This window comes from Camponotus floridanus, unplaced genomic scaffold (assembly GCF_003227725.1).
Source record: "Camponotus floridanus strain SB8 unplaced genomic scaffold, Cflo_v7.5 scaffold59, whole genome shotgun sequence".
Lineage (NCBI taxonomy): Eukaryota > Metazoa > Arthropoda > Insecta > Hymenoptera > Formicidae > Camponotus > Camponotus floridanus.
This window is the reverse complement of record NW_020229758.1, coordinates 741,822-768,382: the sequence shown is the minus strand read 5'-3', so window position 1 is coordinate 768,382 and position 26,561 is coordinate 741,822. Positions and strand designations below refer to the sequence as shown.

Below are 26,561 nucleotides of genomic sequence, written 5' to 3'. Positions count from 1 at the left end.
CTGTCAAATACGATCAATGTGTCATGTGGATTATAATCCTGCTCAAGGATAAGGTGACAACTGCAAAATAAAAACTTTCTGTCACAAGAAATTTTGATTACTATGAAAATAGGCTTTTTTCTTTAATTAATTCTATTTATAAATTAAAATATATAATTTTAATTTAATTTATATTTTCTATAATGACAGGTTATGAGAAGCGAAACAAAGGATAAAAAAACGGTGACGGCACATCCCCGACAAACGTCGCGTTCGCTCGCAATAGTTGACCGGCGTAAGTTGTCGGCGCAAATTGCTCCCGAGCGAATTGCGCGAAACGACTCTGGAGATTAGTCCATTTCGATATTGGACAGCTCGTTACTTCTCCATTGCCTCGCACCGGTTCACAATTAGCGTTGCGGATGCGTTTAGCTCTGAGGCGACCGCCGCTGCCGCCGCGGGAAAAGTCCGTCGATACGGTCGTCCGGCTAATTAATTACCGGCTTATCTTCGTCCCGCAGGTCTATATCGTATCTCCCCCTTTCGTTCCGCTTCTATCACCTACCTATCTACCTGAACGAAACATAATGACGCGACCGTTTCAAAGAGACAACCGTGCCGCGATCATGCGATTGATATAGGTACTAGGGGAGATCGTCTCTATAAACGTTCAGCTCTATAAACTTCCCTTATCAGTTGTGAAATTTATTCATTAATTTTTACTTTTTTCTGTAATAATTTAGATTATCTAGATTTTGCTACATGCATTAGTTTTCTTTTTAACTTTAATTTTTTATAATAAAATTTGTCGCACCAATTCGCCATAAAAGATGGGCATCCGAAATCTTTGACATTTTTGAAATTGTTAAATAAGATGATTGCGCAATCGCAGAAATGTTTCATCGATAAAATTTTCATTATTCATTAACAAAAATTTCTTTATTAGCCTCTCATCAAAATTTCTAACATATAACGAAGGATCATTAATATGCGAGAAAAAATAATAGATCAAGCAATTGAGAATGGCATTTTCTATTAACATTCATACGTCATATAAATCATAGCGGGACATATAACGAATATCGCAAGAATATTCATAGGCTATCCGCGAATAATTGAGGCAATTAAAAGCCAGCTTGTTATGCTCCTATAAAATTCGCAAAGATACCGTGCTATTCAAGAGGGTTAATAAAGTTCTCGCGGGATGCCATAACGCCTTAATCGCTGATTTACAGGAAAATTCCGCGTAACGTGGTGCGATATAGCGGGCGATAAAACGAATCGCGTGTAAAAAAAAGAGAGAGGCAAATCACGAACAGGATAACTCGACGCCCTGGTATTTCTTAATTCGACGAATCGTCAAACGGCAGTCAGTCCGGAGCCTGCTGAGAATCGCTCTTAAAAATTCCCATCGGTGATTAAGGCGCTCTTATCCCGCGCGATCGGTCCGCATTCCGCAGGTCGGATCGACGACGTTATAATCACTGAGATAAGCATGAAATTCGGCTGTGAACGCAATCGTTTTGCAATTATTAAACGTCCGTACATTCCAGCATTTTTTTAAGCTTGATTCACGCTGGGATAATTAATTAAATCTTCTATTTTCTCTTGAAAAAAATATTAAATACATAATATATTTAAATCGGTATCTTTCAGAAAATGCATTTTTATAATTTCAGAATAACAGGAGAGGAGATTTAAATATATGTATTTGATATTTTTCAGAAAATGCATTTTTATATTTAATTTTAGAATAACAGGGGAGGTTTAAATATATGTATTTGATATTTTTTGCAAGAAACAAAACAACAAAAGGATACGTGTTTCAAGAGCATTGCGTCGAGACGACTGCATACGCAACTTTGTTTGTTAGTTGAAGTCAGTATCAATGAATTCCGCGAAGCGTGTCCGTAGTAATCTTGAGCGGTAGAAGCGTTGCGATAGGCTGGATGGTAATACGGCGATGGCCTCTATGTAAATGAGAAGTTGTAATTAACCGAGGTGACGGGCGAGAGAAAGATGCCGGGTAAGAGGGCCGGTTCCTGCTCCGGAGAACGAACGTTCTCCGTCGAAGAGCGAAGAGCGCTCCGGATTTTTCGGCCTCTCGTCGATGCGCGCGGTTAATGCGTCTCGAAGGCCTACAGGGTGGCGTTTCATTTTCGCATTAATGTCACTCCGCTCCTCGTTACTTGCGGTAAGAAACACGCGGCGCAAGCAAGAAAAAGGCGCGACGCGAACAAGGACTTTCTGAATTCGTTAAAAAGCATCTGCTAAATTCCGCGAAAATTAACATATGCAAATAAACATAAATATTCTATATTTCACAAACGAAAAGGGAGGAGGAAGGAGACTTACTAGAAATTAAATTTCTCCAGATTCAAACTTGTTAGCTATGTAAAATGTTGTCTCGATAATACTATTATTTTGTGGCAGCTACTATAAAAAGTCTAAGAATTTTTATTTTATTCAAGTAATAAATTTTTAACAGATTCTGTCGCGGTGTTATTTGAAAAATGAAAAAGGAATTCTCATGTTTACACCCTTTTTCACTCCGTGCAACTTCAATTTACTGGGATTTTTTCGCCGAGTTCTCGTTGTAATGCGATTTTCACAGATGTAAATCCAGGCGTAAACGACGCTGTTCTCACGCGTGTATCTGCACGAGGCCGAGTTACACGGACGAGAATACGCGGATGGTCGCGTGTAATTAAGATCTGACTTGTCAGAGACCCGCGGCTCTTTCTTGCCCGACCCTTCGCTCCACGCATGGGCTGGCACGCAACTACGTGCCATCCTTTCACGTTCCACGCGTGCCTCTTTCAGCCGCGTTCGCGATGCACCATACTCTTTATCCGCCATTACATTGTACGACGTTGTTTAATCATTCTTAAACACGGGCGTCGCGAGAGGGATGCGAGGCACTCGCACCTTCCGCGATTTCAGGGAAGCTTACACTTTTGAATTTTCACTCGAGACTTTTTCTTTTTATTTTTGTAAATATTATTTTTAATCGATATTATTCAAAAATATAATGTATAAACACACCTTCAGACACAAATTTATAATATCGCGTTAGAAAAAAATTAATTTGATCTCAATTTTTGAAAATTATTTTTTTTATTTATGCAAGAAATGAATATCGGCCGTATAATATTATAATTGAAACGAATTTCTTATCTTTTCTCACGCTTGATGAATACGAGCTGCTGTCTCCTGGTTTCACATATATGCCATGCAGATTGCTCCACGTCAAGTCATGTCGCATCATCGCGTGTTGTCTCGCCCGTTATGTGGACAAACGCGACTTGACGTTATACAGGATATTTACGAAGTCCTTATCTCTTTGAAGTCATTACAAATTCGGATAAATGACATGGCGACACGGGCATGTCATTTATCTGAAGCTGTATTCTTCACTTTAACAGGCTTGTTATACTCATTAACGTTTAAAACTGCACATCTTCTCAAAACACATACAGGCTCATACTATGTTATTATATTATTTCTATTATATCATATAATTATCTGTATGTGTGTATCTCTACTAAACAATATTAACTTCTTTATATATATAATTTATTAATTATTTACATTTCAATATTTTATTTAAGAAGAAATTCCAAATGAAACACTCCTTCGATATGCAGAAATTCAAGTCATCGATAATATAATATCGACTTCATTAATGCTTAATTTGTCCTCGTTATATAAATATCATGCTAATATAACGAGACCTTTGATAAAATCTGCGATTTGAATCTGAACCTTGAAATAGTCTGCATTAATCGAGTCTATTCTCTCTTGAATGCCAATAGAACTTGCATCATTATTAAATGTATACAATATTCTAATTATATCTCTGACGTAGCGTTGACCTCCACCTTTAATTTTTGTCGCAGATATATTTAGTGTCGATCCTATCACCTTCAGATGGGCATCGCGATTTTGTTTGAATCTTTCGCATTTGTATGCGAAATTGAGATCAAATTATTTTCTTCAATGGGCACTTTCCCCTTGCTTGATGGCCACGCCAGCTTACACGGTGGCGATTATCACTTTTCGCAGTGGTTCACTTAATAGCTCGTGCTCCCGACTTCCATCTGTATCGGATACCTGTCAGCAGATACCTAAATACGTACGCGAAGCATTCTCGCGTCGACCACGAGCCATTCTAATCGACCCACGACGTTTCGTCAAGCGACGTATCCGGAATTCCAACCAGTTCTCTGCACTTAATCGTTCGAACACGAGCTATGAGCGTTTCTAGTACGGCGCGAATGATCCGCGTCCGCTTCTCTCGCTCTACATTGGAATACATTTAACCCAGTTTAAGCTCGCGCTGATGTGAATGACCCGCTAAGAGCTACATGAGTGTTTTATACATTACGGATTTTAACGCGCGTAACATTTTTCGTATCGATGATAAATGCATCTTTCATAATATATAACTAACGGAATTTATGGAATTCCCTCTTACGTGTACTTGGGGATAGGTATTTGGGAGGAAAAGCCGAGGGAGATCCCATCCTATTCCCTCCGCCTCGGACTTTTCTGAAGTAGACTATCATTTCGTGACCGAGTGCTTGTTTACTCAGTTACTCGAGAGGCACGTCCGCGTGGTTAAACACTCGAGCAACGGCCGGGCATTAATGCAGGCTGTATTGTCAGATGGAAACGACAAGACGCGCCGTGTCCGACGCCTCACAATGCTAACGCGTCGCAATGTTAGAGAACGGAGTGGAATTCCACTTCCATAAATTTCTTCCTACGTATATTACGCGCCACGTGGTTTCCCTCGAACAACACAAAGCACAGCTGACCGATCGTTCCAAGTTTCTGGTCTCGAAGTTCGCGATTGATAGCTCGCCGCGAATGTTGACAGGCGAGTGTTAACGAATAGTGCGGATGTGCTTCAAGTCACGTGCTTTATGTCATCGATAGTCCATATGATGACGATATAATATTAGTCTCGCTTGTACGAATAATCAATTGAAGGAGCCACAAATTTGGATTTTATCGCATCATTTTTTTGACTTATCAGCGAAAAAATTTTAATCCTCCAAATATAATTTGCCATATTATTGGAACAAAGATCTATCCAACATGTACAAGATGAAGTATAATTAGAATCGTTAGGAATGAAGAGATTTAAAATAGATATGGAGTGAATTGAGTTTATTGAGAAAGATTTCATTTTGAAGTTTATTATGGAAAGTCTTAAATAATAATTTATATATATTTATTATTAGAATAGTTTTATTAATTTTTTTATTATTAAAGCAGATAAATATAAAATCTAAATAGCTTATTATTAAAAAGTTTAACATTGAAGATATTAAGAAAAAAATTTTTTTTGAGATATTTATAAATATTAAAATAAATTTTTATATACCTCTTCGTTAATGTAATCTTTCGCGCGTAGGCGTGATAGTTTTGCGCATGCACTAGACCGGCTGGAAATTATTTAGAATGATAACTATGATTCGTACATAATTGAATGCGGTGCGTCGCAATTATGTCGCGGCTGGATTAGGCGAAGGACTTGGCGCTTCAATCTTCAACCTGCGACAATGACTTCGCAACTTGCTTATGACTTCCCGGTCGCGCTGCCCATTCGAGGACGCTACAAAACGAGATTCTCGGTAGTCCAGAGTGGTCAGGAGCAAAAAGATCTTCAAGATCAACAACAAGAAAGAGAGCGAAACGCGTCGGAGTACGCATGTCAAGCTTCAACCGGTAACATTCATTTTTCAAACTTGCTTATTCCGGTGACTCTACAATCTGTCACAATCGTGTTTGCAGATTCCGTAATCTTGCAATTGCGTTTATTCTTCCAAATCTGCTGTGTAATTTAATTATCACCTTCTCTTATAAAAGTTTTATTTTTGTCCACTTATTATTTAAAAAAAATTAAGACACGAAGATTAAGTCTTTGCTAGAAGAAAACGAGTGGAAGTGGAAAAGAGTAGATGAAAAATGTAATGTTATATATTAATAGTGTGTAATATTATACTTGTATTAATGTAATATATTTTTAATTACTTTTACACGAGTGCTCCGAAAATTCGAAGAGGCTCGATTTACGGTGAGAAAAACACATAACGTCGTCGCGCACGACCAATGAAACAGGTTTCCACGCGTGTGTCATAAAAATATACCCGGGGTGCAGAACGGACCCTCGCATTGGGCCAAGTCGTGACTAATGGCGGTCCGCGGGTCACTTTCATCCTTTTACGGCGGAAAGCCGGAGTAAAAAATCGTGTACCCGACAGGGATTAAAGGTCCTTACGTGCCCTAATAGCCCTTAATTGAAAGGCCCCACCGACGACGAGTGGGGACGATTTTTACCTCCGACATCTTTATGCGGCGTAACGTAACACGACAACTCGTGCGAAATCGTGTCCCGCGGCGTTGGTTGTATGGCTGTTTTTGCGGGATGTATAAAATTAGGAATCGAAAGGGGGGAAAAAAGAACGCATTATTACGTATAATGATCAACGTAATGGCCGTGATTAAAGGTCTTCGGGCGTGCCGAGGAATCTGCGGCTAATCCGATATTCGCTTGTCGTCTTCGGCAACTTCATCTCTTAATCGTCCACCTTGGCGTTAGCCCGCCAAATGCTATTAACTATGTTGTTCCGACAGCCTGGATGGCGGCCAACTGCGGTAGGAAATGCATTCGACACCATTACATAAGGTAAACCGCGTTTAATCAACGTCGCGGTGCGTTTTGCATCGTAAAATCAAAATAGTGTTAGCTCCAGAATAGAGAACATTGATCAAAGATTAATTTATACTTTTGCCAAATTTGCAAAAAATATGTTCTAGATTATCTTTTTTAAAATCGCAATATTCTCAAATTCGATGGAAGTTTGCAATAGTATATAAAAACGACAGCATGACTCTATGAATTGCATTTTAAATTGAGTCGTGCGGCGGGGAGAATTAAGTGCTTTGTGGCATTGCGGTTGAAAGTACGGTAGATGTTTGATTTAAAATATTAACGCCTAAAGCCGAAAACCTTGTCGGGTTTCTACCTGCAATCTCATCCGCAAGCGGACGATATTATGAAATAAAACATTGAAACAAGACAGCGCTCTCCGAGAATAAGTCTACTAAAAAGGTGTGAGAGAAATCGGAAGGGCAAGAAAACGTGAGATTTTGTCCAAGTAGCGATAATATCGGACAGGCGTTTCTGCGTAACGGTAGATGAACACGGAATCCAAGCATTCGTTAGCAGCCTCTATGATCAATGGCGGATTTCCATAAATTGACGCTCCAGGCGCTTTTGATAAATGAGATTTATTAATAAAGCGTTCGTTTTCCAATCGCAAATGTACGTATTTTTTATAGTCATAGATATATTTTACCAATAATTTCGCAAAAGCGACGAAAGTTTTAAGAGATATTTTCCCGAAGACTTTCTTATGTCAAAATTATTCGATACAAGTTAGTCAATTATATTTTAATGTAATATTAATTTAAAATTATATTTCTTTAGATGATTATGTACATCACATAAATTATGTTTATTCAGGAGATGGTATTGAAATGCATCAAACCTCAATCCGTTACTGTCTCCGATACCTTCCTTAGATGAGAATTTCAGAAACAGTTGATCCAATGTGTGCCAAGTTGACTCATCGTCACGCATAAGATCACAGGTCTCGCCTACCTTTGAAAGTGCTTCTCAATAATGTCGGTGCGAAGTGGCCTAGGCGGAGACGATTTTTCGGCACACATTAGCGGTCGGTAGGCGTAATCGTGCGTTAAGTGCGTCGAATTTAAGAGAGCTCGGCGATAAAAGCAATCGTTTTCTTCATCAACGCGCACCCGCAATTTCGCCCGACGATTCTTTACGACTCGTTGATCGCCGAAACATTTCAAATACATTTTAAATCTTTTCACTTCTCGATACAGAATGTTTTAGAAAATCGATGCGCTCTTTCGAAAATAGTTGAAAAAAATAGTGAATCGATTCAACTTTAAGTTTCTCGGAGGAATAGAAAGAAAGAGTCTTCTAATGTTTTAGGGAAGTGAAACAGCTTGTTTTGTAGTTAATTCTAATTAATATTTATTAATTTCGATTTTAAATATTTATCACTGCAAGTAAAGAAAATGTCAGAAAATACGAAGGTAATATTCTATTTTTCAAGTATTTACATGCGACTACGTGTATTTGAAATACCGTTCAGTTCCTCTCAGTTTCGCTCGTATATTCTTCTTGCCTTCATACATCTATAAAATCGCATAACTTTGCTATAACTGATATTACCTCGCAGTTTGCGCGAACATATCCCGTCACGGTTGTCAAGTATGTTAAAGTATCGCTTCCTGCATCTCCTTAGATTTCCTCCGCCTAAGAAATTTGCACCGGCATTCGTGCAGGTGCGTCGCTCCATCGGCGAAATGATGACGCGTTTGCCGACAGTATTATTCAGCCGACAAAAGCGGGAATAGCATGCTGCTCTGATACGTTATTATTGCCTCCATTAGTCGTTAATATATGCAAAATATCCTTATTATGATCGGCGGGGCTTATGTCGCGCGAGAGGCAACCGTAATATTATACAAGCTCATGGAATTTACGACATCCAGACCCGGCTCTAGATTTTTTGCCGTATCCTAATAAAACAATTCTCAATCTTATAATTTTTTTCTCCATGTTTGCCGGATTATAAAAATGAAAAAAAAAAGAATAAAGAATCCAAGCCATACCATCAGTAAAAAAAAGAAATATAATTTCAAGTAGAATATTTATTTTATTTCGACGTGATTTGTATTTCAGTTTGATTTAAAATGATGAGATATAAAAAAATTCAGATAAATGATTATAAAGACGTGATTTTAGATAAAGGCTAACGTAAGAGTGGAAGGGCACGTCGAGAAGAATTAATATCCTTTCGTCGCGTCTTTAGATTATGCAGCGCGATGCCGAGAGTACGTCGGTTTAATCTGGAGCCGCCGGGCCTGATCGACGATCGTGTGAGCTCGCGTTAACGATATCTAAAATCTGCGGTTAAAAAGCCGCGGCTTTTATATCGCTACTCTGTCACATCAGTCCCGATCGAATTAAGCCTCGTTTTTCCTTAATTATTTCGTGCGCTCGCTATCTGTAAGCAGCTCGTCGAGGGGGCAATTTAACGGAGCCTGCGCTCGTATTATCTCGTTTCTCTCTGCTTTTCGAGTGCACCGCCGCCGATTTAAATCCCTTTCGACGACTCGATCGGGCACGAACGAGCCCGTAATCTGCGAATATATTTCACGAGCTGCGCATACGCGAGCGGGTTACTCAAACGGGATTATCCCTCTTTCACGACCCAGCAAGACGAGATTTTAATTAAGCTATGACACTTGGCGCTAACGCGCCGTCGTAATAATTTGTTCTTATCCGCGCGTTGCGGGTGGTACTCCCCCGTGAAAGTCAGTATTTCGTTCTTACAACGAGAAATGTCTCTTTAATAGAGATCCGTATTTATTGGGGCTGACGAAAGCCGGATGATTGTCAAGATTTGGCACTCTTATGTCTCATGACTACCAACAGGATCGTCTTCTTGAGTAAAATAAAGTAATATATTATATAAAAGCTTAATTAAACATTTTTCCTGTGTTTACAGAAATATTTGCAGAACTACCTTTGTATCCACCCACGTGTAATTCTGTAGAAATTGAATATCTTTCTTCCTCCTTTCGCACTATTAGCGCGTACATTGTCACGACGCTGTACAATGCGGTCGTATTCTTTCGCAATCGAATCCGACCTATTGCTTTAACATCCTCGCTTTTCCGTTACTGGTGAGTCATATTTCTTATTACGTGTCTGCGAAGAATAAAACGGATATATATTATCTCCTAATCAAATAATCGTTAAATCGTGCAATGTTATTTAATAATAATAACCCCCTAACCTTTTTTGAAAATTCAAAATTATACATGAGAAGCTTTCTCATACAAAATTAAATATTTTAGTGATTTTATAAATCTAACATCTCGATTTTTGTCATTAGTTATTAAAATGTTATTTCTAATATAGATATGTCATGAAAAATTAAATACTTCATCAACTAATAGATAATGTATTCATTTGAAATTGAATGGCGATCAAAATAATCAAAACCAAATTCCAATAATAATTAAATTTTACATTATTAAATTATTCCAAAAGGAGATATCTTTATAGCTGAGAAATATTTATAAGAATTATAACCAGATAACTTTTTCAAATTTTATTACATATTCCTTATCGTAGTGTAGCTTGACAATAATAATTATCGTAAACTTTGAAAACGATGCACTGACGAGAGATCACTTGTTCTCGTGATACTCGAGGCTTTCTTCGCAAATTTTATCGCGAACATTGCGCGTGTATCGCGAACATTGTGCGCGTACACGCGTGTAAATTTCGCCCACACGCCGCTCAATGTAAAGGAAACGCGTTTCTCCCCGTGAACTTCCTTCGTCGCCGCTTTGAGATCTTGCGATCGTCGCGGTAGGTAATTAGAAGCGCGCGCCGCAGTGATTTAGCATAATGAGAAACGTAATAATTACGTTCCCCGGACAAGTTCCGCGCGGTACCAGCGCCGATTAACGTAAATCTGCGTTACGTATAAGAATCAATTACAGAAGGCGCTCGGGAAGCCACACAGAGCGCGATGAGAGATACATTGAAGCATCGATGGTTGTTCTCGTGAATTACCCCATCGATAAAGAGATATAAATCTCTCTCTAATCCTCGATATATAAATATCAAAATATGCTATTAAAAAAAAAAACAAAGATTAAATTTTCATAATAAAAGAAAATTTATTTTTCATATTAATATTTTATATTAATTTTCTTTTCAAATTAACATATATTAATTTAAAAAAGATTTTTAATACAATTTTTAACATTTTATTGATATTTTATTTTTCACGAATATACGTGTCTAAAACTTATTTAAATTTGACGAGAACCATAATAAAGTCGACGTGATTGTATCGCGTCTCGAGGATATTATTTTTTCTATTAACGTCATGGGGAGTTTATTGATTATGTCAGAACTTTTGCGAGAAAGAAAAAGAACTTCGGCTTGACGGCTATATGACATTTTCTCGGCGCACACTGCTTAAATATTCGCGAAACTTCGGCGATAGATCAATCTGACGGATGACGTCGATGAAAGGGTGCGTTATAAGAAACCCCGAAGTCACGCGGAGTACCTTAACTTTTCACGCTCGTCACTTCCGGATAGACTCAGCTAGCCGCTTCTCTTTTTCAGCTAGTCGCTTCTTGTTCAAGTTTCTCTCCAGCTTCTTCAGTTACTCGTACTCGTTGCAGCGTCTAATCTAAATGGAAACTGGTGAAACTTAAATTCTTTCCAACAGACAAAAAGTTCTCATTTACTAGACATTTTACTTGTGTAATTTGAAAATGTCAGAAAGAAAACATTTTTACATATTTTCATTTTGTTTTTTACGTCTCGATAATTCCGGACGACAACTGACAAGAAGATACTATTGCTAATAATAAATTTATCATTAAATAAAATTAAATAGAATAACATATTCTCTTCGAGATGAGTGTCGATTCTTCAAAATTACAAGATGTGGAATATTTAATATATAATAAATGTACTATTATTCGCGTCTAAGATATATGAAGAGGCAATTATTCTCATCGACCTTTTGGCCCTCAAGAATTCTAAAGAGTATTTATTTTAGATTCGAGAAACTCGATCACTGTTCGTTCTCGCTGTAGGCGCCAGAAGGCGACGGTGCATTTTATCACAGGAGTTGCACCCTCGCGTGCACAATACGTTTCAGGCCGTGTTGGCTATAACTGGCTATATACGGCGGCTCGTAAAACGCGCCAAGTAATAATCGGTGGAATCTTTAGAACCGCGGTGCCTTATTGACCCCGCGTGCGCCGCATTCTGCTCGTGTCCGTAGATGGTTCACCGCGCTTATTACATTCGGCGAGATTTTTTCTACCGATAACGATCAGCATGCATCGATTTTTTCTCGCCCCGGAAAACTCCCACCAATTCTCGGCTTCGTTAGAAAGAGACGTTAAACCGAGCGGTTTACGATAGTACACGCGCGAGACATTATCTAATCTCAAATTGACTGCGCGCAAGCAAGATTTAATAGTGAAGATTCAAGTGTCTAGTCGGATAGATAGAAACCCTATAACTGTTATTAATGCGCTGTTAATTTTATGATGCCTGTGTACAAGGTGTATATAGATTCCGTTCTCACTTACTAGAAAGTTTACTTGTGATTTTGAAATGTTAGAAAAGGAAAATTTTATTTTATACTTTTGTTTCGATTTTTACACAAAAAATCTCGATAATTCCAGGTGATAAGAGAATAATATGTTTAGTAATAAATTTATCATTTAAATAAAAATAAATAGAATAATTTATTCTTTTCAAAATGAATATCGATTCTTCAAAATTCATCAAGAGATACAATACAATAATATGTCTAGTATAGATATACAATTGCACATGCATCTAGAATATGAGGAAACAATTATTTTTCTCGACACCTTTTTGCCTGAAGAATTCTAAAAAATATTTTAAATTCGAGAAATATTCTATACCTGTCCTTTGAGCTCGCTGCAAGCGCCGGAAACTAAATTTAAATGAAATAATTGTGTTACCTTCGTGAATTCATTGCATCGCATTGAAATTGGCACAGTTGAATTACAGAGATAATTATAATTCTTTGGCATATTTATCTACCGTACACTTATCATTCGCGAGTCGAAGATTTCGTCCCGAAGTTAAATAATAAGCGCAGGATCTATGTGACGGTGTTGTGAAGGGATCACAGCGGGGAGGAGGAAGGAGAAGGGGAGAGCTGCAGGGCGAGACAAAAAATTTGCCGATTACATGGCGCGTCCTCGCAAATCACAACGTTGTATGCATTGCAATGAGAAGCGGTCCGCCCGGCTACCATAACTCCGATTAGTTAAGACGCGGCTTCGGCAACGTAATGCATGCGTGCGTCGCCCGCGACGTATGTTGCATCCAGCATCGGCGCATATTTTACGGGGCCGAGGGCTGCTCTTGCACGTATGTAATTCGATCGTCGGAGATGGTTGGCGCGGATACGTGAGCGTTAATTATTTGTAACTCGAAAGAGCGAGCATTTAATTGTTTATTAAACGTTCGGCCAACGTAACGATTTATCGTCGTGTTATTTAAGACCGCTACATGAGTGTTATTATTGACCGAAAGTCATCCATTTCTAATACACGTTAAATAAAATGTAATATAGTTATTATCGCCCGGTCATTGCACATCGATCTACATTTAATGGATGCACGAAATAAATTTAAAAAAATAGCAAAGTCTAGATTTAGTTGGTTACATATTCAATTAATTAATCAGCAAGATTTTGGAAATCAATGTAAATTATATATAATATTGTAATTAATTAATAGTAGTAAAAATAGTAATAATTAATAAATAATAATTATATATATATAAGGGCAAGTCCAATTCTATAGTTAAAATGTGTAATTCCCAGGAAAAAAGGAATGGGAAGGGATTGACAGAGATTATCAGTCATTTATTCATGCAAATTATGAGGTGTCGTTTTTTTTATATTTTGACAAGACGATGATCATATTTTTTTAAGGGCTCCATGGGGCCTCCCGCGCAGTCTCTCATCTTCCGTTGCGGCTTGTTTTGCCGCTTTTAATGTACCATAATTGCTTTCCGTTTGCGGCCTGCGGTGAGATATTTCATGCAGCACTAAAAAGGAAGTCGCAGTGATTCATTCATCTACCACAATGATCATCGGGAAAGAGAGGGAGTCTAAGAATATCGAATCGTATCGATCTTTCATCACTATGTCATAAAATTATGTAAAATTTCAGTTTATTTGCAGATATATCAGGATTTTGCGATTAATTCATCGACTACGGTTCAAACGGGTAGAATTTAGAATAATATGTATGACTGAAATACCAGAGAATTGCATATATCATTTTATCTCCGTATATTTGTTTGCGATGTACATATTTAATTAATTTCAGTGAAAAATGTGGCTAATTTAATGAACTAATTTTAAAGAGATAATTTTGATTTTAATTTTGATTTTACCGATATCAGTTTATTTAAATGAGCGGCATGTCATTTGAAAGTACAAAAATACACTTGTCACTGTTCCATTTTTTCACGTCGAAAGTACAGGATTATTTTTAGCCGAATGTATATATCATGATAGCTTTTTGCAATCAAACACAAGTTACACGTATTAACAACAAATTATCTCGTCCGTTGCAATAAATTATAGACGGGTGACATCTACCATATCGACACTTTGGAATAACCAATATCGTTCTGTCGTTCGAAGGTGAAGGGATAAATCTTCTGTATATCTCAACATATCGGGTCTTTTCTCCTTTTATCTGTGCGAGAAGACGCGACTTTGATCGTGTTCTCTTAACGTATTAAATTATCCTTAATATCGCCATTATTACACTCGCGTTTCGCGTCAAATACGATTTTACTCGTGTTAACAACAAATTGTCCTCCTCGTGTTATAAATTACGCTTTATCAGAACCTATGTTTCGTTGGTCGATACCAGCCGTTTATCAGAATATTACGAATTGATTTTATATGTCTGCTTACTATCGCATGTCCGAGGAACGACACAGAGGAAGATAGCGAGCTCTGAGCGTGGGGATAAGAGCCCCATGGCACGCTCTTCCGGTGCGGAGGTTCTTCTCGGTAACCGACCTCGAATACGCGAGTCGTCTTCCCTCGGTGCGATCTGGGACCGGCTTACGAGAACGGCCGGTCGTTGTCGAATTGTCTCGTCCGAGATAAAAAGTTGATATGTCGCCGAGGAGCTACAGATAAAAGGGGCCAGACATGGCGGTGGGGCGCGGTTCATGTACAGCGCGGGTCTTAAATTGGTTTTACAAATTTATCGCCTGGTTCCCCCCCTCGGCACCCTCGCGGAACCGCAGGAAAAGGTTCGTCCGGTTTCCTAGAAAAGGGTAATTCCCGTCCCGCCGCCCGCTATCGAGATGGGAATGGAAAAATTTATGTACGACGCGATCGTCCGCCGATATCCGTGCGCGCGGAGAAAAATTCGATTGCGGTTACTTTACATGGGATTCATCCATTATTTTGATGACTATAATGTTGATTCGTGCTCCGCGGTCGTACAGTTTAAAAATATATAAAGAAATATTGTCAGTAGTATTTTTACTTACAATTTTGAAGTCGTTAACATTTTCTTCTGTTGTAGACAAAAATGATTAAATGGAATTATTTTTTATAACATTCTTAATACCTGTGAAATATATTTTTATTACAATATATTTTATTACAATTTTTTTAACAAAATCAGTAATTATCTAATTTTAAGTTTTTTACTATCAGTCTGAGAAGCGGGAATAATTTGTCGATTTACATAAATCGTTTGCGCCTTGAATACTTGATTAAAGATTACGCGCATTTATAATTCCCGAGGTTCTGCATTATTAATTACTGTAATTATTAAACCTAACTACTTGTCGCGCGGATTCCACTTAATATAAGAATATGTAACCATGAATATTAATGGATAATAAAACAAACATTAACACAATTAACACATAATTTAAAACAAATCAAAATAAAATAAAAATATTACTATGATAATAAATATAAAATTACAAAACTTATCAAAATAATTAAGAATATATGACAAGGAATAATTAATTAAATATAATTGAAATGTATACTCTTTTTACATTTCATAAAATATAAAAGGTTTCAAATATATTGAAAGACTTTAATTAGGTGTTGCCCCGACACCTAATTAAAAAGTCACCGTAGGAATTAAATTGTTGACAACTCTGATCTTAGATAATTCTTTCCGATTCTCTCAAGTTGCAAAAAGAAACCGGCAGAAATTTTTATGAAAAAGAAAACTTAGGGATATCTCAAAGAATTCGTGACATAAATATTGTCCACGCCCAGACATCGAGTTCGCAGCCTTGCCCGCGGACACGACTCTCTCTTTCTCTTTTTCTCTTTCCCTTTCTCCATAAAAAAACTTATCCCTCTTATCCCCTACCATCGTCACGATCTTGTTATGCTATCTTTTTGCTAAGTTATTTTGTGACCGCGAACATATAACTGACAATGAGTCATTCCCAGATGATTTCAATAAAAGTTGCGCCAATTCAATGTACTATACTTGTATAAAATTTAAAATTATATTTAAGGGAAAAATAAAATATATAACATTCTTTAAAATATGCAATAATATAACAGCCGCAAAAATTAATAACAAAAAGAAATATTTCACCTCCGTCTATACTAATGATCGTTTCGAACGTCTGGCAATAATCAACTTTCTACAGCAGAATAAGCGAAATTGGACAAAAAGCAAAAATGTCTACTCTCTGAGTAATTGCAAATAAGAGAGATGCGAGTGAAATCAGACTGCAGGCAATTCCATGCATCGGAGTGCGAAAAGAATATTGTTCTCGGGAGGCGGGGAGAAAAGAGACAGCCGAACATACCGAAAGAATTCAACATAAATATTGTCCACGCCCAAACCCATGGATCCCCCCGCAGCCTTGCCCAGCAGAACGCGTCTCCTACCATCGCGTGAACCTCTTTCCTCAAGCGAGAAGACTCGTCCACCACTACCAGCAACCATGTCACTGAGATCCTCGTATCACCTTCACCGACCATCACCACCACCACTATTAACCGGGAGCGATCGTCATCGCCACCATCGCGCGATCGCCATCGCGGCGAAAACTAATAAAACGAGCGAAAAGAACGGTTCACGAATGCAGCGGGAGAAAAAGGAGAGAGGCTTCTGCGAGAGGCGGAGAGAGGAGGAACGGGATGAGGAACGCTCGTGACTCGGAGAGCTCCTTCCGTTGGTCCTATTGAAGAACGAAGGTGAATTTACAGCTCGGGCGGGAAGGGTGAAAATTTACTGCCCGTGTCTCGACGTGGACGGTCGTTGTCTGGATGATTGTCTCACGGGGTACCGGGCGGGACGGTAAAATCCCGCCGAAAATCGAATAATGACAGCCAAGGTTCGACACGGACACGCAAGAGAAGGGCAGCGCGTGTGTTAAGTGAATAAATAATCAACCCTTTGGATTTAGGACAGGTCAGCTTCCCGTCGCGGCGGAGGAAATTTATTTAAATCTTTACTACCCCATAAATAAGCCGACCGGCATTGTACCATGTGGTTACCGAACAGACGCGATATATCGACGAGCCGAGCGGCGCCGCGATCTCCCGCCAATCCCGGGATTATGGCAAGCACGCTTGCGATGGCGAGCGTAACGTTGTCTGGAGATTGTATGTTGGATCTTCAAGAGAGACGTCCAGCGTTTTGCCGACGTGGATGCTCTCGTGCCGTAAGATGAGTTTAGAAAGCTGCTTCAATGAGCCAATTGTGTGATAAAACTATAAGACGATTCGCTTCTCTGCGAACGATATAACTTTTGCTTGCCTGCCAATTCACTGTCGATAGAGGGGAAAAATGCCTCTGCAATATTGTTGATGAACACATTGTTTAAGTCTTTTCTTCGATAACTTCAAATTCTTCTCGTCGTGATTTTCCCGACGCTGTGAAAATTCAAAGCCACCAATGAGAGGTGTATTTTCAAAGTTTCAACTTGCAGACTTTCGAATCTTTCGTAACGCGTTTACGTAATAAAATATACATGCCATGCTGATTAATTATGTAAGTTAAATACTTTCTTAACTTTCAACGCAGAGAAAAGTAATTTCCATGGAGACAATGTTTGTTTTTTAAGGATATTTGCGAAACAAAATTATTTTAAAAATTATATATCGTAAGAGAAAGGAAAGAAATTATTGAATAAAATCGAACATAGTTTTTTCTTTATGCAAGAAAAACATTGAAGAAAATTTTGACTAAAAATTCGTGCCATCCGATTCTGCTAATAATTCGCTTCTATTTAAAACTCTTGAGATAATTAGATTGATGATTGCTTTCGTGTTGTCCCTCGACTTCGATCGAACCGAGAGATCAATATCGAAAGCTCACGCGGGATACAAGACAGAGAAATATTGATTATCTAATTGGGTAAAAGCCGAGCGGGATCGCGCGACGACGTCCCGGAGATCTTAACGATCGACTCGCTAACGAGATAGGCCAGTTCTAGGTAGCGACGCGTTAACGACAAGGCCCGAAATATTTTATATCCGAGAGGTCCGCGGCCGCCGGATACGCCATTAATTTCCGAGGCGTGCCGTCGTTTCGCGCCTAATAAATGTTTGCCGCGGAAAGGCGGTCGAAGATGATCGTCAAGTCGAACAGCCGCCGATTCGATAATTTACTATTTTATTCGTCATAAATAAGCGCATCAGGGCGCTTTTATCGCGATTACACCCTGTAGCGAACTCGTTTGTACAGCTCGGTCGAATAAGCGATATAAATAAAAAATAGAGCCGAGGATAAAATAGAACGATAGCGAATAGCGAGTTTCACGAATTTCCGTATCGAGATTTCTTTTTAGCAAATGAAGAGACAATCTACGAATTTCATTTTATTTATATTAAAATTTTATTTTTATTTTATTTTATTATATTTTATTTATTTTATTTTATTTTGTTTTGTTTATTTTGCGCTCCGCTTTTATGGCTATGGAACATGAGACTGTTCCATACGAAATAATATAGTATCTTATAATTTATGTGACAACAATAAGAGAAGATGTGGTAATATAATAATTTATAAAAAGATGTAATTATAAAATGTATTAAATGAATATAAAATTAATTATGAAATGATTAGCTGTGGATTAAGCTAAAATGAACAAATATAATAATAATGTATAATGTGAGAATTGTGTGCGAGTTTGACAACCGAAAGAGTACTAATAATACGCGTGTTAGAATATTTCGCACTAAATTCTCAACTAATCGATCGTAAAAAAAGAATCAGCTTATTGTTAGCCAAAAATTTCGAATCGATATAACGTTGATCATTTCGATTAAAAAAAGAGTATTCCCCTTCTCGTCATAAAAATGCGACTACGTACAAGGCGCAGGATCATTCGATTTTATCGCCGATAAAAACCGCGATTTTCAATGCGCGAGACGCGATTGTTTAATTTTAGGTTTTTCGGATATAAATTACATTGACAGTAAGAGTGATTTTTCTCTGTCCTTTTTTGCAGGACAGATATTTTTGTGCGCGATGTTTCACATCGTGGGAATCATTGAAATCTGACAAACTTTAAATAAAATTATAAAATAAATTATATTTCCTGTAATTATATTCCTAAAATAGATTATATTTCGAGTGCCTCTGCATAATAAATTTATTACAATTAAATTTCTAGTAGAACTATAATAATATTTTTGTCTAATTAATTTAACACAACTGTAACAGTATAATTGTGACTATAACGGTATAATTGAATTTAAAATTACAAAGCGGAATATTCTATCTTTTTTTTTTTTAATATTTATTGTTGGTGTATACTATTTTATCGGATATGTTTATCGATCGAGGATCATTTCTCGTAGCGGAACGGCAATAATGCATATACATGCAAGATGCAGAAAAACAGGTTATCGTTGTAGGGCGCATTGAACTCGATTAACATCGGACTGCCAGTAAATGTCAGTTCTACCCACTGCTCGCAATGCAGTCTTCTGCAGGCGGTAATGCAGCTGGCCGCTTTGCCTCCAGTTGAGTATAAGGGAACTTTAGAAAAAAGAAGTATTTTAAGTATATCGCAGAATATAAATAAATTCGACAATAAACAACGTTACTGATGAAAATAAAACGTATAAAAATTATATCGAAATATTTGTAAAATTTAATTGAAACCATTTATACAATGGATAACATGAGTACAATATATTATATTGTATTATTACAGTATATGTTTCTTTTTCTCAAAAAAGATTTAAACAAATTATTAATATATCGTCGCGAGAAGTATAATAATAATATGTGTATTCGAGTATTATGTTTTTACATTTACTAAAATAAACTTATTTTTTATTTTTTACACATTGATTTTATATATTATATGTATTTGTGATTATATTTTTATCAATTGAGAAGGAATAATGAAATGAAAATTTCAAAAAGCAAACCTAAACAATAATAAATCCGATTTAATCGCATCCCTAGATAAGCTGTAATCAATATTATATGATACATATTAATTTGCATTTAAATTTCATATCCTACGTTATTCGATTTTCGATTTTAATAAAACGTTCTACAAGGTGCTTATCAACTATTGCGCTCACGAACATTCGGGGAATTATCAAATCACACTTATGCGATATAAATGTTCGTTTTCCACAAACTCGATTCAACCATCCATATATAAATAATGAGAGCGTCAGGTAGTACGATTTTATAGCACGTCACGATAGGGGTGGCAATCGTAATATCGCGTAATGAAATCCTAACTGCGTTAGAAAATGAAAACGATTTCGGCAGCCTCGAGGTATAGTCGCTTACGCTCAGGCAGCGATTACGCTTCATATAATTTTTCTTCCTCGCTGTAACACGTTCCTTCTATTCCCTCACCCTTCAGCTTCCTCTGCATACGCCCGCAATCCCTTTTCGCTGGTTCTTGTACTTACATTAACAGCGTTTTCCCTTGTTTGAGAGATTTGAAAAGAATTCTTGCAAATTTTAATTACGGCTTTTTGTCTTAATTTTTACGCTACTTTGTGTATTTTCTTTATAATTATATTTTAGCATTCTTTTTCCGGTATAAATTTATTCTCGAGAAGTTGAGTATTAAATTCTAGAGAGAAACGTATTTATTTCTGTAAGAGCTGTCATTTTTTGCCACATTTTTATTTTATAATATTTTTCATGAAAATACTTCTGGTCAAACATTGAGAAATTTCGCGCAATTAATTATTTTTAAATTTGACTATTTTATATTATTTCTGCTTCTTATCTCTAACCCAACGTACTTGTCATAAATTTATGATTATATTAAGTTTATCTGAGAAAATAGAAATCTTCGCGAGAAATAATTAAATTCTACGGCGGTGGGAGAGCGAGGTGCGCTGAAGTTCATAGCAAGAAGGAAGGAAGGAAGGAAGGATACGATGTCCTGCGCAGGATCATCGATCACGTCACAAAGGAAACTACAGAACCCCTTCTGGTTTCATCTACCACTCTCTCGCTCATTGTCAGACAATTTCTCGGATCTCGTGGCAGCCACAGAAAGGCACATTGAAATGGATGACTAGACAGTGACGAGTCATTTGGATACCTTTAACAGCTGAACCATGCTTCTTCCAATTTTAATCCAACTCATCTGACTTGATCAGAGAACGGAAGGTTTCTTTTCAAAATTGTAACGTATTAATATGAAAAGCATTTTGAGATAGATAGAAAAATTTTGTATTTTACAAGATTATATAAACTTACACTGGTTTATATAAATAAAACTGTTCAATAGATCGTGAGATCTTTCTTAAATTTATATACTTATATACATTTACCGTCTGTTTTAAAGGAACTTTTATTAGGAAAAAATTCTGAAATGATCGAAGAGATTATTTTATCAACAAGATATCCATTAGGGAAAGAACACCTTGCGTTTCTCTTTACGCGTCGCTCCTTTCTGCCGGCGCGAAGAAAGGACGTAAGAAGGGGTCGCGTGATGGCATCCTTCGTGCTCGGTAAATAAATTATTCCGGTCTTATCAGGAGTAATAGGGGTGCGCACGACACAGATTGGTCGACGTCGAGCACGCGAATTAAAAGTTACTGCCGCGCGGCCTGCGGTAAGACGCCACCAAAAGACGATGGTGACACTGAGGGTTCGTAATATCTACGCATGTCCGGTATAGTTAGCCCACGGCGATGGGCCGAGAAGTTTAACGAGTGTTTCCGTGCGAGTTTCGTAACTTTCTTGCTATATTCGAGACTCCGCAGATTTGCCGCATCGATTACATCCATCGCGCTATCCCCTGAAAATACGTTATTCCCTCATATTACGGCTAGTACAGACTGTTCCATATTTATCCGATGTCGATTCCTCGAATATAATTTAAAATTGATATTTTTAAAATTAATCTCCAAGTTATTCAAGATTCGTTTACATCTATTTGAAATTCCTGACGTTGAGATAGAATCAAATATCTCGAAAATATTTTATAGAAATTCGATTGCGTAAAAATAATGCATTAAAATAAGCAGAAATGTATAATGAAATTTTAAAACAGTTTATGATGATCTATGTCATATATATGGGTCATTCCACGTCAAATTAGCCAAGTAAATTTAACTTCTGACATTTTTCAAAATCGCCACGGACGGCATAAAAACTAGATGTTTCAAGCTAAATTTTGGTACCTTAGAAGTTAAATTTACTTTAATACAATTTTGGGCGGGAGGAGGGGGTGACTGATTTGACGTGGACCCATATATATATATATATATTTTTATATATATATATATATCTCAAGATAAATATTAGATCAGTTGCAACTTTTTTTAAAGAATCGATGAAACGTCGCTCGACAACATGTCGTGAAATCTTTCGCATTTGAGAGAGAAATCGACGCGATCATCTCTCAGATTCGCGCGTCATGGTTCTGCTTTTTTCCCGGGTATACTTTAGCGTTTCCTTTAGCGATACAGCAAGTTTGTCGGCACGTATCTCACACCGGGATGGCGCGAACGACGCGAGATTCTGCAGGCAGGGAGAATGTTGCAGGCCGAACTGCAACGAAACTTTTTCGCGCCTCCTCTCTTTCTTCGGGCGACTCATCCCTCGCATCCCTCGCATCCCTCGCATCCCTCTGGCTTCCCTCCCTCGTCATTTTCCTCGTCGAATCTCGAGGACCCGGCGCGAAGTTTCGTCGACCTTTTTTCCTCGCGCTGATTTCTCGAGATCTCTCGACGTCTCGCTCGCTTCGTCCTCCCCCTTGTCGAGCGGGGACGAGCACATCTGCGGAAGAACTTTGAGGAAACGTCAGCCGAAAAAGTACCACCCGCACTCGCCCCAATTGATTGATACGATTTTATTGGCCCGCCAAGATTTATCGATTACCATTACCGCTTTATATGATTGATATGCACAGATTCGCGGATTTACTGACGCACTTATGTATTGGTTCGTTTTCATTCTGGCTCTGGAGTCAGGAAAACCTGTTTATCAAAGCTAAAGCGATTTAAATGATATGTAAGAAAATAAATATTAAGAAACGAGAATTAAGATGTATGTATGAGAGAAAACGCGAGTTGAAAGGAGTTTTAACTTGAAAAACAAATGCTTTACGAGAGATTGTCACGATCGCGTGATAAGCCTGAATCTTATGTCTCCTTGGATCGCAACTTTCGAGTATCTTTCACAGTCAGAAATTACGTTTTAATCACGACGCAAACGAGACGATATTACTTTTATTTGCTTCTCGTTAAAAGTGTTTCAGACAGAGATTGAAGAACGCGAAAAAACTCTGTCGAGTACCTGTTTACTTTGCGAAACAGAGGAACGCCGGAAGTTTTATATGTTTAAATTGTTATTCGAGATCTTGTAGTCAAGGCAGTGAATTATGTAAAGTAAAAGGAATGCGTAAATGCGTAAACGTGCGGCTAATGTTTACGTAAAAACAAATAAACGTCGTATTATGTCGTATACTGTCGTATACTGTCGTATTGTGTGTACGTGATTGCTATATATAAATATATGCTGTTCACAGATGAAAATTACGTACAATAATACGAGTAAACAGGTAAAATAATTAACGCGGGAAGTATATTACAGACAACATTAATAATTATAAAATATAAAAATTACACAACACATAATGCGATGAAAGATATTATATTACATCTACCAAATAAGCTTGCAATTAATATGAAATGATACGCGAGATATATTTTCATGAATGTGTAGTATTTGCATAAACATGAAAATAAATTAGCCAAGAAAATGTTATGCCAAATTTGAAAATAAACGCCGGGATATATGCGATTAAATCATGGCGTAATTAATGTACGATATAATAAGAGACATTTGAATTGCGTGCGATATAATTAATACAAGCGCAATACATACATGTATGTAACTGCATATAATGTGAGGGAATATTATACTAAATCTGCTTCTTTTTTTCGTGTTGCAGGTGAGTCGCTGAAACAATCGTATTTGTCATCCGTGAATTTTTTTCCGGGACTAATGGAAACCCTTGCGGTAAGACCGCTCCTTGATTTACGAGCCCGGGATATGAATGTGCAGGTGGAGGTTCGGTAAAGGTGTCGGGACTGAGTTATTATCTGAAAAATATGTTTTCGCGGAAACTTCGGATTAAATTGACAAAGAGCCCAAGTTTTCAACGTTACGAATTGCGCCCCAAAGGCGTGATTTATACCGGCATTACGGGCGGTTTTTAAGAACGGCTTCGACATCTTTGAGAATTTTTGAATTTCTTTGATTGATATTTGGACGGAAATAAAAATTATGATTTCACCTCCACCTGTGTACGTATATCATGTAATAGTAAACGTTATATCTTTTTGTGACACACAAGCCGAACCATTATCTTTCAATTTACTTAAATGCCATTTACATTACATTAAGAACATCAGCGATAATTAAACTCTATTTTAATGCATATATTTGATGACTATGAGATTATCTCTCACAACATTTTTTTAATAAGAACTCTCTCGAAAGCAACCAGACATATCTCACTCTTCGGGATCTTTTTATTATCTTTTCTCTTAAGAGTAGATATTTGTGTCTACATTTCACTTACATTATTCGAAAGCACGTATCCCCATTGCAAAGAAGGAAAGGGATTATTCATCGCGTACCTTTTTACCGTCTAATTGATCTTCGCCTCTTAATTGCAATTAACCTCGAACCTCGAATGTAATTATAACGGAATTAAATTAAAATGCTTTGAAGGATGAGCGCGCGGACGCCGGTAATGAGAGCGGATAAAGAAAAGTTATCTTTTCATCTCGAAATTAAATCGCAAAAATTTCCTTCTCCTCTTGTCTTAGACTTTCCGCGACTGCGGAAAGAAGTGCACGTCCCTCAGTCAAGTTTGTTTCATCGGGGAGAAAGTTTCGCAAACGGGGATTAACGAGGAATTACACTAGGATTGTTTAAGATTATTTTTGTTTCGATCAGTAGACATGCAACTTGCAAGAAATACTATTGATTCTTTTCCAAGTGAAATTTTTGACAATAATTTTTCTTAAGCGCGATTTATTCATATTTTTTTTTTATTACTTGTCGTCGTGTTATTCTAAATGCATATATTCGCCAAGAGATGCAATTTATCAGTAATAAAAGCAGCGATCGCCAGTAGCTATTAGTTAGGGGTCGACAAGAACGAGAAGGATGCAAAGCGTATCTAGCAGACTCCGGGAAACTTTTGGCGGAACTGTAGGATTCTAACCTGGTTCAGTTAATAGCAGCGTGGTTTCGTGTAGTTTAACCCAGCCTAACTTATCCCTTAGATTAGTTCAACGGTCCGTATACTTGTTCACCGGCCCCACTTCTAGTAGCGAGCTACTAAATGCTATCTATAATCATGTAGCTCTGGTACTTGCGTCCTGTATAAGACGAGTCTACAAATAGCTGTTCGTAAAACTGGTCGAGGATCTCTCTCCAAAAATGATGTATACATTTTAAAACTGCCTCGCATTTTTCAAAGAGATACCGAAATAAAAATTGACATCTACGGTACAGTTTTTGTATTTTTACATTCATTTCTGCTATTATTTTTCTTATATCACGATGTTTTTATTTATTGTTTATGATATAAATACGCAATCCATTTTTATTGATACTTTAAAAAATCAATATCGTTTAAAAAAAAAAAAAAAAAGGAAATATTACGTACACAGATACAAGATATTCATTCATATATTTTTTCTCCCAAATATATCATAAATTCATCTTTCCGTCAAAATGGCCAGCAATCATTGATTGATTCGAATACCCTTAACATATACGAATAATCCTACATATTCAGAATTCGATAGTATATGACAAGCGTATTGGGTTTTAATTCTCGGCGTCATTAACTTCCAATCATGCACGCGTTAGTATTTACCGATTTCCGAGGTCCATCCTCACCCCTTGGGCAGATACATACATAACGCCCCTTTGATCGACGTAGTATCTGTAGCGCATTCCGCCGTAAGCTACTGATGTGTGCTTAAGGAATCGACGCCAAATATAATTACCGGTTTCGTCCGTTTGCTTCAGGCAAATACACCTCCCCCTCCCCCTCCCCTCCCCCAAGCTAATACAGTCAAACACATCGCTACTGCTTCTCCTCCCTTCGATCACCCTCGAACCTCTGCCTGCAGCAGCAGGCAATATGTCTGATCTAAATTGGACCGTTGTTCACTGCTCATATTTGCAGTTCAAAATAATAGCGTAACAATTCGTGATACCGATAAATGATTATTATTGCATTGTGAGCAAAAAAAACTATCCTACCAATAGATGAAACAAAAAAATATAAATTTTGTTTATACTATCAACGTAAACAATAATGTTGTTTCTGCGAAAAAGTATTGTTTATAAAAAATATTGTTATAAAAAATATTTGGATATCTCTTAAAATAATAAATTAT

General features: G+C 37.4%; 1 protein-coding gene across 1 annotated transcript in view; it reads left to right on the top strand.

Annotated features, from left to right (window-relative positions):
* Positions 1-24,216, top strand: part of LOC112639342 — a 65,050-nt gene extending 40,834 nt beyond the window's left edge. Inside the window, exon 4 of the mRNA XM_025412903.1 lies at positions 24,089-24,216. Within this exon, the coding sequence (XP_025268688.1) occupies positions 24,089-24,216 (128 nt within the window). The remainder of the gene's footprint in view (positions 1-24,088) is intronic.
* Positions 24,217-26,561: the final 2,345 nt, after the last annotated feature.